This window comes from Erithacus rubecula, assembly GCF_903797595.1.
Source record: "Erithacus rubecula genome assembly, chromosome: 5".
Classification (NCBI taxonomy): Eukaryota; Metazoa; Chordata; class Aves; order Passeriformes; family Muscicapidae; genus Erithacus; species Erithacus rubecula.
In genome coordinates this window covers 16,104,578-16,119,728 of record NC_136687.1, presented here as the reverse complement: position 1 = coordinate 16,119,728, position 15,151 = coordinate 16,104,578, and the positions used below count along the sequence as shown (strand labels likewise).

Genomic DNA, 15,151 nt, shown 5'->3' with positions numbered 1-15,151 from the left:
ATTTATCTGAGATATGCTGAAATGACATTTGAACTATCAGAGCTTGGCCCTAGCTGACTAGCACAGGATTCCAATGCCAAAGTATAAAGAAATGTTTACAGTATACTTTACAGAGTGTATAAATATTGCATAATTATTTTCTTTTTTTCCTTTAGCCAAACCAACAAGTTTATCACTTCCATTGACACCCGAGTCACCAAAGTAAGTACTAAAAAGTGCAAACATTTATAAAAGGGAGGGGGGTTCAGTAGATTTTGGCTACAGCAACTCCATTTCAGCTTGTTTTTATAAATGTGCCCTGTCTTCCAGTGATCCCAAGGGTTCCCCATTTGAGAACAAGACTATTGAACAAACCTTAAGTGTGGAACTCTCTGGAACTGCAGGTGAGAAGTGCAGAATGATGGCTCTTCCTTTAAGCATGGATTGTGTGTGTTTGTTTACTTTACTGTACTGCAGGTAAGCTTAGATCTCACAGAAGTCTCCTGTAGATTCACTTTAGTGCAGTTTAGCATTGCTTTTTATCCAGCTACCTGAGAAGAAACATGTTTGAAAATATGGCTCCAATCCTACATAGGAGAGCATAATTTCTGAGAAAATATGAATGAAACCATTTATCTGTTATATTTCTCCATTTCCCCATAGATTTGTGTACTGCTGAGCACCATCTTTCAAAGACAAACCCCACAGTACAATGTAATAGATGCTACAGATGTGAAAGTTATGTCATTCAGTCTGTCTCCAGGCCGGTCTAGGGCTGTACATGACTGCATGTTTCAGTGCTTTGTCAACTCTAGATTAATGTGTCACAAATAACAGCTTTCTCCTCTACCATTGAACAACTGTTCCATAGCTTAGAGGTAATTTTTTTAAAGTGGTATTCATTTTGTATTCCTGCTTTTTCTTTTTCTTCCATTAACACACTTCACACAACCTCCCTTTATCTTCCTCCTCCTTTCTGATCCCTGGATTTGTACCTTTTGAAGATTTGTAGGATTTTTTATCATGTAGTGGTTTAGTTCATGCATCACCCATTTAATCATTCATTTAATTCTTCTGCTCTTCTTTCTGCTGAAGTCAATTCCTTCAGACTCAGATCTGTTTTATGGCTTTCCTCTGAACTCTGTTTTGCCTCTATTTTCTTGAAGTGTCCAGAGGCAAGCACAAAAGAACACATTGAACTCCACCTGAGCTATTGCCAAGACCATTTTCTTTCTCAGTTGTGTAATATTGAAAAATAAGAGATGTACTTGGCATGTGTTTCTCTTGGGATAGCAGTAGATTGTAAAATATGTGATCTCTAGCATTGAGGGGGAGAGGTATATTGCAAAATAATGTCTTCAGGTACCACAAATTAGCTTGATACTCCTAAATTCAGTGGCAGCAGGCCCAAGCTGGGTTTGGGTAGGTACATTGGGCTTTCACCTTCCTACAACTATCATTTTACTTTTTGAAAAACTTCTTCATTAGTTCAGCATTAAAATATGAACACTTTTCCCTGTTGTCTCCTGCAAGCCTGCAGTCTTAATCATTCCTCTCATGGCAAAAGGAAACATTCTTCCTATACATCCTCATTTAGCAAGACCAACATAAACACGGCAGAATTCACTGTATGCAGGAGGATAATCCTGCTCAGTGCCAATAAGTGAAGTGAAGCATGGAGAAGCCTCTTCCATCACCACTGGGCAGAAGTCTGCACAAGGGTGCCCATTTGTAAGCACATGGATAAGTCAGTGCTTAGTGCTGCCAACAGAAAGGGGCAGATGAGGTGACCACAGCACAGTGCTACAAGCAGCCGTTGGAATCACTGAAGGAAGCAGTGTTTTCTCCCAGCCAAAAAGTCAGCAGCCTGCTTTTCCCATCAGCTGACTAGACAGAAACTGGGAGTCAGTCTGACCCCTGGATACTCCTCTAGCTTTGCATCCATAGTGGCAACAGGAATGGTCTTGGTATTACCAGATTCATTCTGCTCCATCAGCTGTGCATAGAGCAGGAAACAAAACAGCCCTGTAGGTGCCTGGACAACATAACCAGGAGAACTGGTGCTTTTTTAAAAAAAGCAACAGAAGCTGGGAAGCAGCACAACTGGGCACATATTAAGTTGTCATAGAATCATTAAGTTGGAGAAGAAACAGCATTGCTGTACTATGATTCTATGATTTCTTTTCCCCTCTGGAAGTAACTAGAAGTTAGCTAGGAAATAAACTGATATATTCAGGAAGAATAGGAATTGGAGTGCTGTGAGGCCAGGGAGCTGGGCAGTGTTACCAAGCAGTCTACATAATGGTGGCTTTGGACTTCTTGTTGCATTTGCTCTGGTCTTCACAGTGCCTGGTGAGGACATTTCAGGAGATCATGTGGTAGCTCTATTAATCTCTGTCTGCATGTACACATAGTTTTTATTTTTATATTCATATATTCATATAAATCTATATAAAGATCTTACTTTTTAATTCGTTTATACTGCTGTAGTGTTGTGTCCTGAGTCTGCTTGTGCTGGAAGCAAAGTATGTAATAGAAACAGCCTGCAGTAAAGAACCTACAACATATATATGTGTGTAAATCATAGGAGAATTGGGACCCACTTCAGTTTAAAAAACAACCAAAAATAAAATAAGGATAAAAGTAGTGGCAGTAGTGATTAATAACACCTTGAAGTTCTTTAGTGAGACCCTGGCAACTCCAAATTATATCCATATAACCACATTGCTCATTGTCCTTATATAGGGCAGCTTGCACTGTACAAGCACTACTTGTTATAATTTAAATAGGAGTTACCTTGATCTCACTACTGAATTGAAAAGACCATTAGCAGTGCTGCTTGCACTATCGAAGCACAAAGTATTTTAATATAAATAGCAACTCCCTTGATCTCTCTGCTGAAAACAACATTGCTTCCCTCACTGATGAATTAACTATAAACCAGAAAAATAAATAAATAAAAACATTTCCCACATCAGCCATCAATCTTCGTCACACACACATTTTGGATTCATGTATCTAAAGTCAAACTGAAACTGTTCTCTTGCCAGTGCTATATCTTGCTTTACAACAGATTTGTTAGTAGTCATGAGTGCAACTTTGTCCTCCCTAAAACTGTCAAAACATCGATTTGTCAAATTACAAGGAACAAATATTTTTAGAAGTGTTGTCATGCCACACATAAGAGTTCTTTCAATACACTTTAAGTAAGTGTCTTAAGTCCAATGCTGTCTAAAGTCATTTCTCTTGAAGCTGATTATTCTAGTGTTATTCTAAGGAAACTGGACCAGAACATCATGATATGGAGGGAGTCCTAGGTGATGATAATGCAGTGAATGAAATTCCTGTGTCAGAGGAGTCTTCTGGTAAGAATAAGAGGTCCATCTCTGTTTCCACATCCAGCTGCATTCCCAGAGCCTTGCTAAGAGGCCATGGGCTTAAACCTCTCCAGTGTCTTCCAGAACTCTGGGATGGTTCTGTGCCACCTCTTTCCTCTTTGTTACCATCAGAATGGAGGGGAGTGGGGGGGAACAGACACAAGGACAAGGAGGATGACTCACTTTCTGGAGGTGGCAGTGTTCCTCTTGGCAGTCAGGGCTCCTCAGTGATTGTTTTAGACTTTTGATTGTCTTAGACAAAATTCTGAATGCCAGATGTTAGATAACATGGCTTCTAATTCATCTCCCTCTGTGTCTTCTTAAACCTTCACACCTAAATACTCAAAGCCACCATTTAAGTACATGAAGTCAGTTTACATGCTTAAGACTCAATAAGAAACTACAAGACTATTTCCACACTCTTGGTGAAAAGTCTCTCATTTGATACATATCCCTGCAATTTGTTGTAGTGTAAAACTCCTCACTGGTCTTGGGGAGAAATTTGTTTTTCTGGAAAGATTACAGAAAAAGCTATATTTTCTGCCATCAGAAAAGCTGATGTACACAATCAGCTTAAAGACTGATTTGGAATTTGTGGCCATGGTTGAGGATACTGATACCCTGTTATTTGCCCACCTCTAGGTTTGTGTTACCTCTTACTTGTCAGAACAAGTACTTAAAATCTGTCATTTAAGAGCTTCTTTGACCTCAGAATGATTTCAGATAAAATGAGATGTGAGATGGAGAGAGTTGTCCAGAGGGAAAAAAATCTAGTGAATTATTTGATGTTTTCAGGCATCTGTGTTTATTCTCTCCAGCACTGACAGGATTAGACTGAATATTCAACAAGCATATAGTTTTTTATTATATGATGACAATTTAGTTTTATTATATTTTCCTAGCTTCTACAATCTAGTGCCATACAAACGCTCTTCTACTGAATTGAGCTGTTATCTTGTGGTTGGTGTTTAAAGTGTTCTTAAATAATGTTTCCCTTGACAATCCATTTTCAAACTCAAAAGGTATGAAAAAATTCCTTTTCAATGCCTCACAAAAGCCCAGTGCACATGTACAAAGGTTCCAGGGCTGCATTCCCCAAAACACACTAACTATCAGCCCCCTCAAAACACAGCACACATCATCAAACATTTGAATGCTGAGTTACTGCAGAGATTTAGAAATATATGTGTCTACATAAAACAGCATTGAAAATCGGTCCTAAGAAGTCCAGATGTCACTTTTAATGCAAAGGCACTCCCCTAATTTCTGCTTATCAATGTAGCTGAGCTAAATGAGTTACACTATGTGGTCTTTTTTAAAGTGAAGTTCTGAAATGTATTGAAAGTAGTTCCACCCTCCCAGAGACTTTCTGGAAAGAAGTTGCTTGGTCAAGGTGGCAGAGTTGGCACATATGCAAACACCTTTTGTTGCACAGATGCAGGGAGGATGGTGCTGCTTTGGCAGCAGTGCTGGCAATTTGATGTATGCTGTTTTCTAGCACAAGATCACTGAATGAGTTTGTAGTATATAGACAGAGCAAGGCAAAGTGCAAATGTACCATTTACCAAAGCTATTCAATTAAGGAGAAGTCCCTACAAAGAAAATGGTTTTATAGCATGTCATGAAAAAATACTTGCCTTTTACTTTAAAAAGAAAAAAGACTGTTTAAGGGGGATGATTGTAGAGTATGTACCACTTCTAACAGATTTGCTGTGCAGAAGTACATAAGTGTGAGTGATGTAGAGGTACTTGTTTATTATAGAGCACATTTCAATGCAGTAATCATAAATATTGCTAAGGTTGTGCTCTGTTGAAATATGACCTACATACTCTTGATTGTTTGTGTTACGTGATTTGTCTGACACCCATTACATTCTGGGTAATGGCAGCCATTTGTTGCTGTGCACAGCAGGCTCTTTTGACAAAAGAAAATAGGCAGCAATAAAAAAGCTATAGTCTGAATTACATTCTGCACAGCGCTGCAGTGCTGAGAGTTTGTGCAAGTGTGTTAACAATGCTCTGAACTGCCTCTTGTCAGCCTTCAGCCTGTAATGGCCATCTGTCCTTCCATAAATCTGTCAGAACCTGCTAAGTTCAAGAGAGTGTACAGAATATACCTTGTGGTGTCAACGCCTAAATGTGCACATTGGGGAGAAATCGGTGCGTGTGAAATAATCCAGTGGTTACAGAATATTGTAATGCCATTGATTTGGGATCATGGCCCTCGGTGCAGAGTACCAGGGATTAGAGTGAAGATGAACAAGTGTGAGCCAGCTGGTTTTCTCAGGATTCACAGTTTGCAGGTTGGCCATGGGACACTCTGGAGATGGACTCTGTAGCGGTGACACGAATTCAAAACTTCACTCCCTCCTCCATCCCCCAGTGTAGGTTTGTTCAGAAGTTAAATGAACATTTTCCATCTTTTATCTGTTTCTACTTGCCTGTGCGCTTCCTGCTTCTGCTGAAAACCAGGAAAAAAGCCAGAATGCCACCAGGAAGCCCTTTCTTAGGCAGTCCCAGCCCTGTTCTGCCAACAAGGGAAGTGCCAGGAAATTTAGCTCAGTCTGTACTTTTGTGAGGGGTTGTTTTGGTGCTTCCCCCCGCCTCCCCCCTTTTCTGAAGATTGTTGGGCTCCTTGTCAGGTTTCTGGAAATGTTATACTTTGTGTTTTACTTGCTTCCATCCACAACAAGCTTTAAAGAACTGGAGTTTGAAATAAGATTTTATTTTGAGTGTTGGATTTTCTGTGGGGTTTCTTTGCCTGAAATTCTTAAATATACATGTTCATTTAGGAGTGGTTGTATTTTTGCTTCATTCTTTCTTTAAAACTACATCAAAAGCCCAATAACTAACCCCAGAATTTCTCATGGGCTGTATAATTTCACAAGTAAAAACGTAATTTCTAAATTTTTTTTTTCTAGAAAGTCGTTTACTAGAATATTTGTTCAATCTGAGCCTGAAGTTTTAACTTTCAAAGTATTACTGCAGATTTTTGAATCAGACTGTTCTCTTCATTTTAGCAAAAATTCACTTGGTAGTCAAAAATATTTGTCAGTGTATAGTGTGTAAGGTATGAAATAGGGCTGTCTCAAGTGAATTTTTAGGAAGAAGAAAGAAAAAAGTGAGAACTTAGAGGAAATAATTTGACAGTGATGACTGCACAAAATGTTTTTAGTATTAAATTCAAATTTGGGGTAACTGGAGTTTTAGGTGCCAAAATCTTTGCCTCAGTTTCCTTGAACTTTGTGGCATTATGCAAATTTTTATATAGACATGGATAGCTCGTACCATTTTTTTCAAGCATTCAGACAAAATCAAGCATGTCTCTCACATCAAGTATTCATGCCTTGGTACTTCTATTTTCTTATTTTCTGAAAGAAATTCATTGCAGATAATGCAATGGGACTCCCAGTCTCCATTTATGCTCCTTAGGGAGCACTGTGCATTGATGGATGCTTTTCCTTCTTTACAGCAAAACACTATAAAACATGCTCCATTTGCATTGATCTGCTGAATTGTGTTGCATGTTTAAAAATACAAACCAGAGCTCTATAGCCATGCTTGAAACACCCATTTCCTGTAACTCTGTCTGCCCTCTCTTTTCATTCCTGCTAAGGAACTAATGGAAAGCTCATTGCTTGGGCTAGGGTATTCTTGGACAGCATGAGCCTCTGGATTGCTTAGGGATGGTCTGGATTACCTTGGAGAACTCCCTAATCCTTGTCTACTTTGTTAATTTTTAAGCATATATTACTGCATTACTATCAATTGGTCAGCAGCAGATTTTGTAACATACTGAGTACCCTTCTTGAAGGGAAATTATTTCCTGAACAGTATCTACTGCTTGCTATTACTCTGCTCTGATGTCTGGGATTATCCTTCTGTAAGGTCTGAAGAAATTCTATGATTTAAATAGAAAATATTGGAAGTTATATTCTACCTTTATAAAAATAACGAGAAGGTGCTGTTTCAGTTCCCAGGTTTTACTAGAATGTGCTGTAGTCCTTCCTGCAGTTTTGTCTAATCACAGTGATATAATCTATTACAGTTATATAAATAATCCCGTTAGTTGGCAGTATATTTTGTTATAGAATATTAGCCTAATAACTAATACTAACCTAATAATTAATCCTAAGAGTTACCTGTTTTATTTTGACTCCCTACTGCATGATTCTTACCAAGATTTAGTTCTAAATGCAATGCTTTATTACAGCTGTGGTTGTCATTCATTTAGGTTTCAGTTGCAAACCCACATTTCAGGCAAAATGTATTAATTACATTTAAAGAGTGTATTAGACATACATTCTCAATGGTTTTCTAAGATAATGAAATCTGGAAACAAAGAGTCATTGCCATTGAGCTAGAGTGGCTGTATTTCATTGCATTTAAGTTCTGTGTCCTTTGGTACCACTCATTTATTTCTCTTGGCCTTGCTTTTATCCACATTCTTCTTTGCTAGGTTCTTTATGTTTTTGATGGTGCCAGTCTTTTGACTTTTCATTTTTACATCAAAATCTATTTTATATGTAACAAAAAGTCTTTGGGGTTTTATCACTTGATCTTTTCTATCAAAAATCTACAGAGAGAGGGGCGTATGTCATGGAGGAAGGGGAGGGGCAGAAATTATGCTGGAGATTGATGGTGATGCATTAATATTGTTGCTATTGTTGTTACCAGACCTTTGGTAGTTTTATTCTCAGTATTAGCAGTGTTGAGGAGACATAGAATGGGTATTGCTTTGTATCTATTCTAAGAGCTATTATGAGCCACCTTTATAAAAATTGTTTATGTGCTTAAAAGGATTCTGTACTTTTACTCCCTGTAGGCCTAACTCCACCTACGACCCCTCCTCATAAAGCCAACCAAGATAATCCTTTTAGGACTTCACCTAAACTGAAGTCATCATGCAAGACTGTTGTACCACCTTCAAAAAAGCCCCGCTATAGTGAGTCTTCCGGTTGTCAAGGAAATAACCCAACCAAGAAGGGTCCAGAACAGTCTGAGCTGTACACACAGCTTAGCAACACTACAGTACTGTCCAGTGGACATGAGGAGAGAAAGACAAAACGGCCCAGTTTGCGGCTGTTTGGTGACCATGACTACTGTCAATCTGTGAATTCAAAATCGGAAATGCACATTAAAATATCCCAGGAACTTCAGGACTCCAGACAACCAGAATTTAAGGATTCTTCACCTGGGTGGCAGTGTCAGATTTGTTCTTCTTTAGAACAAGACCAGTATTTCAAGAAAGAGACTTTACAGACAAATAAGCAGGGATCCCATGGTAATAACAGAAAACAGCTCCAAGACCAGGAAATTCGGGCTGAACTGAATAAGCATTTTGGTCACCCCAGCCAAGCTGTTTTTGATGAAGAAGCAGATAAGACCAGAGAACTAAGGGACAGTGATTACAGTAATGAACAATTCTCCAAACTACCTATGTTTATAAATTCAGGACTAGCAATGGATGGTCTGTTTGATGACAGTGAAGATGAAAGTGATAAACTATGCTACCCTTGGGATGGGACACAAGCCTATTCATTATTTGATGTATCACCTTCTTGCTCTTCTTTTAACTCTCCGTGCAGAGATTCAGTGTCTCCACCCAAATCCTTATTTTCTCAAAGATCCCAAAGGACACGCTCTAGATCAAGGTCCTTAACTCAAAGCAGGTCTTGTTCCCGTTCTCCATATTCCCGATCGAGATCAAGGTCGCCCTGTAGTAGATCCTCTTCAAGGTATGGTACAGCAAATTCACGTGTGGTCATTGTAGTTAAGATGAACAGCAAAAGTGTGAAGAAATTTATTGGAATGAAAGAAAAAAAAGCAGAAATAACTTAATCCAGTGCAACTTGTTCTATTGCTGCTGAGGTGATTAACTCTGAAGGTTACAGGTTTGCTACAGAAACACTTGTTTCCAATATCCTTTACATTTGCCAGGTTTACACTTTCTGAGTGGAGGCAGTCAGGTCAGAGGCAGTGCAATTGGTGAGAGATGCACACAACTAACCTTCCCCATTATCTGTGAGCTGCCTGGTGCCAATCTTGCTGCAACCTCTGTCAGATGGAGTTGACAGTGGCTGACTGTCTGCTCAGTGTTAGCCTCAATAAGGAACATTACTGAAGGACCAGGAGAGGGGGAATCACTTGAGGCCCCGTAGTTGACTAGGTGGAAACTGTCACTGGAAAATCCCACTGGTAGCTTAGAAGAAATTGTAAGTTCAGGGAAGAGGTAGAAAATGGTGTCAATAGACTCAGATGGAATGACAGAGGTGAATGTGTTTCTTCCTGCAGATCTTGTTGCTATTGTGAGTCCAGCCACTGTAGACACCGAGCAAACAGAAGTTCTCCCCTAGGTGGAAGATCACAGTCCACATCCCCGTGCAGTCGCAGACCCAGGTAGTGCCTTTGGCCTGCATTTGGTTTGCTTTGCAGCTCTTCCTCAGGAGACAATTGTAGAATCCTAGAATCATTAAGGCTGGAAAAGGCCTCTGAGTTCCTTGAGTCCAACCTTTGGGTAAACACCACCATGTCACCTAAACGATAGCATGTCCACTCATTTCTTGAACACCTCCAGGGATGGTGACTCCACCACTTCCCTGGGCAGCCCATTCCAATGCCTAACCACCCTTCCAGCAAAGAAATTCTTCCTGGTATGTAACCTGAACCTTCTATAGTGGACTTTGAGGCCATTTCCTCTTATCCTTTCTCTAGTGGCCGGGGATAATAAAGCATTCCAAAAATTGTATTTCTAATTTTACATTCACAAATGCAGGTGCTTGATTTGATGACTAAGTTGTGTTTCCTAGATATGACAGCTATGAGGAATATCAGCATGAAAGGCTGAAGAGGGAAGAATACCGCAAAGAGTATGAAAAACGGGAATCTGAAAGGGCCAAGCAAAGGGAGAGACAGAGGCAGAAAGCAATTGTAAGCACTATAAAGATAACTTTCATATTGAAATAGATCTCTGTTTAATTTCATAGATTCTAATCCTAGAATTCAGACTTTATTTTCTTTCTGTTTTATAAAAAATAGAGAAATTTGCTTACTTCTATTTCTTAGTATTTTTCATTTTAAGCAAATATGTGTTTTCATAATAATTTCTGTTTTGGTGTCACAGGACGATTTTTTTCTGGTTCTATAAATTGCAACTCATGGAGTTTTTCCCAATGGACAGATAAGAGAATTTACTAGAAAAAAGGGTCATCAGACAATACACTAGTAGAAGAGAAGTATTCTCTTTAGATCTTTCAGATCTATGAGTTAATCTGCCTTTTATATTGTATTTCACCTACCAGACATACCCAAAATAAGGAATCAGGTAATATACTAATTGCTGAACTCTCAGAATGGCTGTAATTATCTGTACAAAGGGTGCAGACAACAGAACTCAGAACTGGGATCCAAAAACTTGGCTTGAATTATATTTTTTTCGGTGTCTCTGATTTGGTTAATATTTAAGTTATTTTTAGGAAAATAGTTGGAAGACACGATGCAATTTAAAAATGTCACTTAGCACTGGCCCTTTTGTAATGAATGTATGCTATTTAATTATTTTGTTCATCAATGTTTTCTATGAAAAAACTGGAATACCTGAAGCAAAGGAAATTAACCCTGTGGGGATAAGCAACTCTCTTGGCTGTTGTAGCAGTAGGACAGAAGGAAGAATGGCTATTAAATGGATGGGTGGCTTTTGCCCCTTTTGAGTTCCCCATTGGTGACTGCATTTTGATAAATTAAATTGGGAACTGCTGTAAAAGTTGCTAAGCCCATTTGGTGGCTCACCTTAGCATTTTGATTTTCTGTGTCCTGCTCTTTCCATGTGGTTGTACTTACATGGCTGTTCTGGCTGTGCTCTGGCTCTTGCATGAACTGGTACAGACCAGGATACTTCACCTTCCTTCCCAGGTTTTCCATTAGTGCTCTGTCCAGAGGTCAGATTAATAGATCTTTTTCCCAGTGCCATTAGTGGACTTTGTAGCAAAAGGTGATTTGTCACAGACTTGGCAGTATTTCTCCTAATGCACCTACAGAACCAGGAGTGTAGAGATTGACAGAGACTGGTGTAGTCTACAGCAATGAGGAGTTCTGGGAGTGAACAGACAACTTTATGGTCTGCTTTTTGTCTCTGCTACTGTTGTTCTTAGTGAGCTTCAGCAAGTCATTTCACTTTTCTCCATTTCAGGTGTCCTCTCTACAAAGTGTGGGTGATAGGTGTATCTTGTAAAGCAGGATATTTAGAGCTATAACATGCTCTGCTGTGCTGCTCTGAAACGCAGTGAAGGCAATGGAATAACTTTGTTTGGCTTCAGACAGGGCTGTATTTAAGTCAATTGTTGCAGTTAGTTTTAAAATATCTGGCTTCCATCTGCTTAGAGATGAACACTACCTTGCAGCAATCATAACTTACACTGGCTGTTCTCTCTTACAGCTACCACAAATTAGAGATTCAAGCAGACTTCTGTCATGGGTGTATCTTGCTACTTCTCAATTACTGTACTTTACCCATATAAATAAACATGAATCTTGCTGAGGAAGTAGAAAATTTGATTTAGTTTAAAACAAATAAATATTTGGCAAGTAGCTAATCAAGAGAAAAGGAAAAAGAAAAGAAAAGAAACTTTAAAAGCTCCAGATATGCTGCCTCATACTGCATTAAAAATTCTAGACAATTCAAAACCAAGGTTGAATTTACTTTCTTTCTAAAGTGAGCATTTTGATTATAATTAACTTAATTAATGGAATTATTTATTCATAGACGTAAATAAATCAAAACTAAAAACAAATATCAATAAACAGAACATGGCAAAAAATCTAGAATCCAGTCATCTGTGTGAGTTCTGCAGGAAATGTAGATTAAGTCCTATTAACTCCTTCATCCAAAGTCTGTCAACACCTTTACTTTACTATATTTTTAATTTATTATATTGAATTGTGCTATTTTATACCCTGTGAAAATGAGTAAGGATTAGGAGACAGCTGAGAAAGGGAATCTCCAATTTCATGAATTAAGTCATAAAATTTGTATGATTTCTGGAATTCTGTGCTCTTTTTCTTATTCCTTTTGGTTTATGGGTCTCTTTTGTGTTACTCTTTTCATTCTTGAGGGACTCAACTCATTTATCGTCCAGCCACAAGAATGTTTTCTCTCTCTTTCCTTGAGCTCTTTCTACAGTCCCATAAATTTAGATTTCTTTGCTCTATGTCTTGGGGAATTTTTTATTTTCTTTCTAGCTCATTCTCATGCTGCCAGAACTGATTTATGGCCATATAGTTCCAGATACTGTTAGAAGAGGGGCCCAAAAATTGGGCAGTACTAATGCCTCAGTTATTGCACAGGGCAGGTGACTTTCTTCATGAGAAGCATCATGCTGAGATCTCAAGAGTTAGTTGTAGAAAGGATGCACAGTAAAAAAGGAACAGAAGCTATGAGAGAGCTAAAAGACATTAGGTATTGTGAAAGCAGTATCTAAAATTAGTCTCTGTGGGACAATAGGCATGGGAAACCTAGGAAAAAGAAATGAGGAAAAAAAATATTTTAGCGTATTTTAATCTGTCAAAACCATATGTGAAGCAATGCATTCTGATTGTGCAGGCAGCTTGTATTTTGGCAGATGTGAAGACATATTGACAGAATGCTGAGGAGGCTTGTTTTAGAAGCCTGTGCTCATGCTATGAGCCACAGGCATGTTTGGAGGCTGCCCCTTCAGTCTTGCATACCCCACTTTCAGAGAGATTCAGAGCTAGAAGCCTGGGATAGTATTTTCCTGTATAGATTCCTGAATTCCTGTCTAAGTCTTACAGCTGTATACAGGTGATTCGACTTCAAGAGGTACTGTGATCCTCTTCTCATCTTTCTTTTCTTCTTTCCCCCTCTCCAGTTTCTGGAGGTTCAGTGCCTTATTGGTGGGTTGAGGTCTTCATTTTGAGCATGCATGATTGCAAAATATGGGCTGAGCCTATGAGATACTTAGAGAGTTAAAAAAATACTTTTGTCAGTCATTTTGATTGGGATTACTTTCCTCACTGACCAAATGTTAGCATAGTTTAGTTTCATCTTGTTTAGTTTTATTGCACTAGGTTATGATTTTTATTTTTTTAGCATGGTTCCTCACTGAACATAAGAATGGTCAGCCACCATCTACTTAACCATGTAAGCCAGATCATTGTGGAGACACATGGGCTGTGAGACTTGAGGAGCACTGCAGGACAGCACAGTCTACTTAGTGCTTTGTAGAAACTGGGATCCAACCCCCAACCAAAGCAGACCACGGTGATTTGCCAAGAAGCCTGAGGACCCTTTTTTTCTTCTGATATACTCCAGGAAATTTCAGAGCTGTGTGGGCTTTTACTCCAGCAGCTCATTAGACTATGTGGCAAATACTTTTTGAATCTTGGCACCAGAAATAGTTAGCACATTCCAATTCTGGAGTCACTAGTTGGTGATTCCTCATTGATAGGATGCTCTGGAGCTGGAGGTGAAGCTCTCTGATGAGCAGCTTGGTGTTGTGGTTCTGCTGCTCTGCCACTCTTGCCATGATACTGACTTACAGTCGCATCTTTCATGCACACATTTACTGTGTGCACTGGCTACTGCCAAGAGGTATAACAAAATCAGGTTATACCCAAGTAGAAAATGACAATTAACATTAGTAGTTTTCATTCCTAAATGCTGACAGCCTCTCTGAGAAGAGTATCAAGAGTCCTGGTCCCAGAGAGTTTAGGGATAAGAAGATAAATGTGCTGTGAGGCCACTGCAGTGGAAAGAAACACATGGTTTCAAAGAAAATAAATTGCTCTGAAACAGGAAGGCAGGAGAAAGGTGGTTTCATAAATGAGTGCTTGCCTTCTCTGAAGTCTAAAAGCAGAGTCAGACTATAATAGTATGCATTTCCACTTATGAAGGATTCAATGTATGTTGTATATTTAGTTTGGATTTTTTTTGTTGCTGCCCATCTTGATGGCCTAGATCTCTGTAATTTTGCTGTATGTGTTTCTACCTAAATTTTGAGTTTTACTGGTCCATCACTATTTTTCTAACAGTCACTATGGAGTGTGTCTGAGCCCTTGTTACCCACACAGCAACGTGATAATAGCATTGTTCCTTTTTTGTTCCCCGAGTTTTTGTGACTTTTACTTTTGCCATTCATACTTACTCACAGGCTGTACTAATTTTTCTTTACTCAATCTAAATAATTTTTTTCTCATTATCACTACATCAGAAGCTTAATCTTGAATGGCTTTTTTCTACCCATAGCAGTTTTTGCAACTCTGCCCAAGCCAATCCCATTGCATTTTCAAAATGGTATTTGGTCTTCAGCTCTAAGGATAAAAGTCTTCATGGCTTCAAGTCTCTACTGGCAGAGAAATCATTTGGCATGGAAGGCAGCACAGACATGGGGTGTGCACCCAGCCAGACACCTGTGCTGAAGTGAGTGCAGAGCCTTTACAAGCCCATAACAGAAGCCAGCTTTCAAATGCTCCTGGATTTCTTCTCCCAGCTTCACATAAAGCATTACCTGGGCTCTTGGAGAACTGGCTATGCACCACAGATATACAGGCAAAAAATGTCAGGAAAAATGGGACCAGCAGCACCTCTAGAGTGGCTGCCTTCATTTCCCATGTGCCTTGCTTAGCAGCACCATGGACAAGCAAAGCTAACAACTGCTGGGGGAAGAAGAAAACAAATCCAAGGGAAAGCTAATACATCTAGTGGTTTGTGTTTAGTGAAATAATTATGAAATAAAGACTTCGGAATAAGGAAGTACAAAGAAAATAAGATTGTGGAGGAG

The 15,151-nt window shown here is 39.1% G+C and overlaps 1 protein-coding gene across 4 annotated transcripts in view; it reads left to right on the top strand.

The window, feature by feature from the left end:
• The window catches only part of PPARGC1A (PPARG coactivator 1 alpha), a gene marked incomplete at its 5' end in the record, with an annotated part of 361,086 nt that overhangs the window by 334,804 nt on the left and 11,131 nt on the right, over nucleotides 1-15,151 (top strand). For all 4 annotated transcript variants that reach the window (XM_079305340.1, XM_079305341.1, XM_079305343.1 and 1 more), the window contains 5 exons: nucleotides 156-201; nucleotides 310-383; nucleotides 8,182-9,094; nucleotides 9,651-9,755; nucleotides 10,166-10,286. In XM_079305340.1, the coding sequence (XP_079161466.1) occupies nucleotides 156-201; nucleotides 310-383; nucleotides 8,182-9,094; nucleotides 9,651-9,755; nucleotides 10,166-10,286 (1,259 nt within the window). The remainder of the gene's footprint in view (nucleotides 1-155; nucleotides 202-309; nucleotides 384-8,181; nucleotides 9,095-9,650; nucleotides 9,756-10,165; nucleotides 10,287-15,151) is intronic.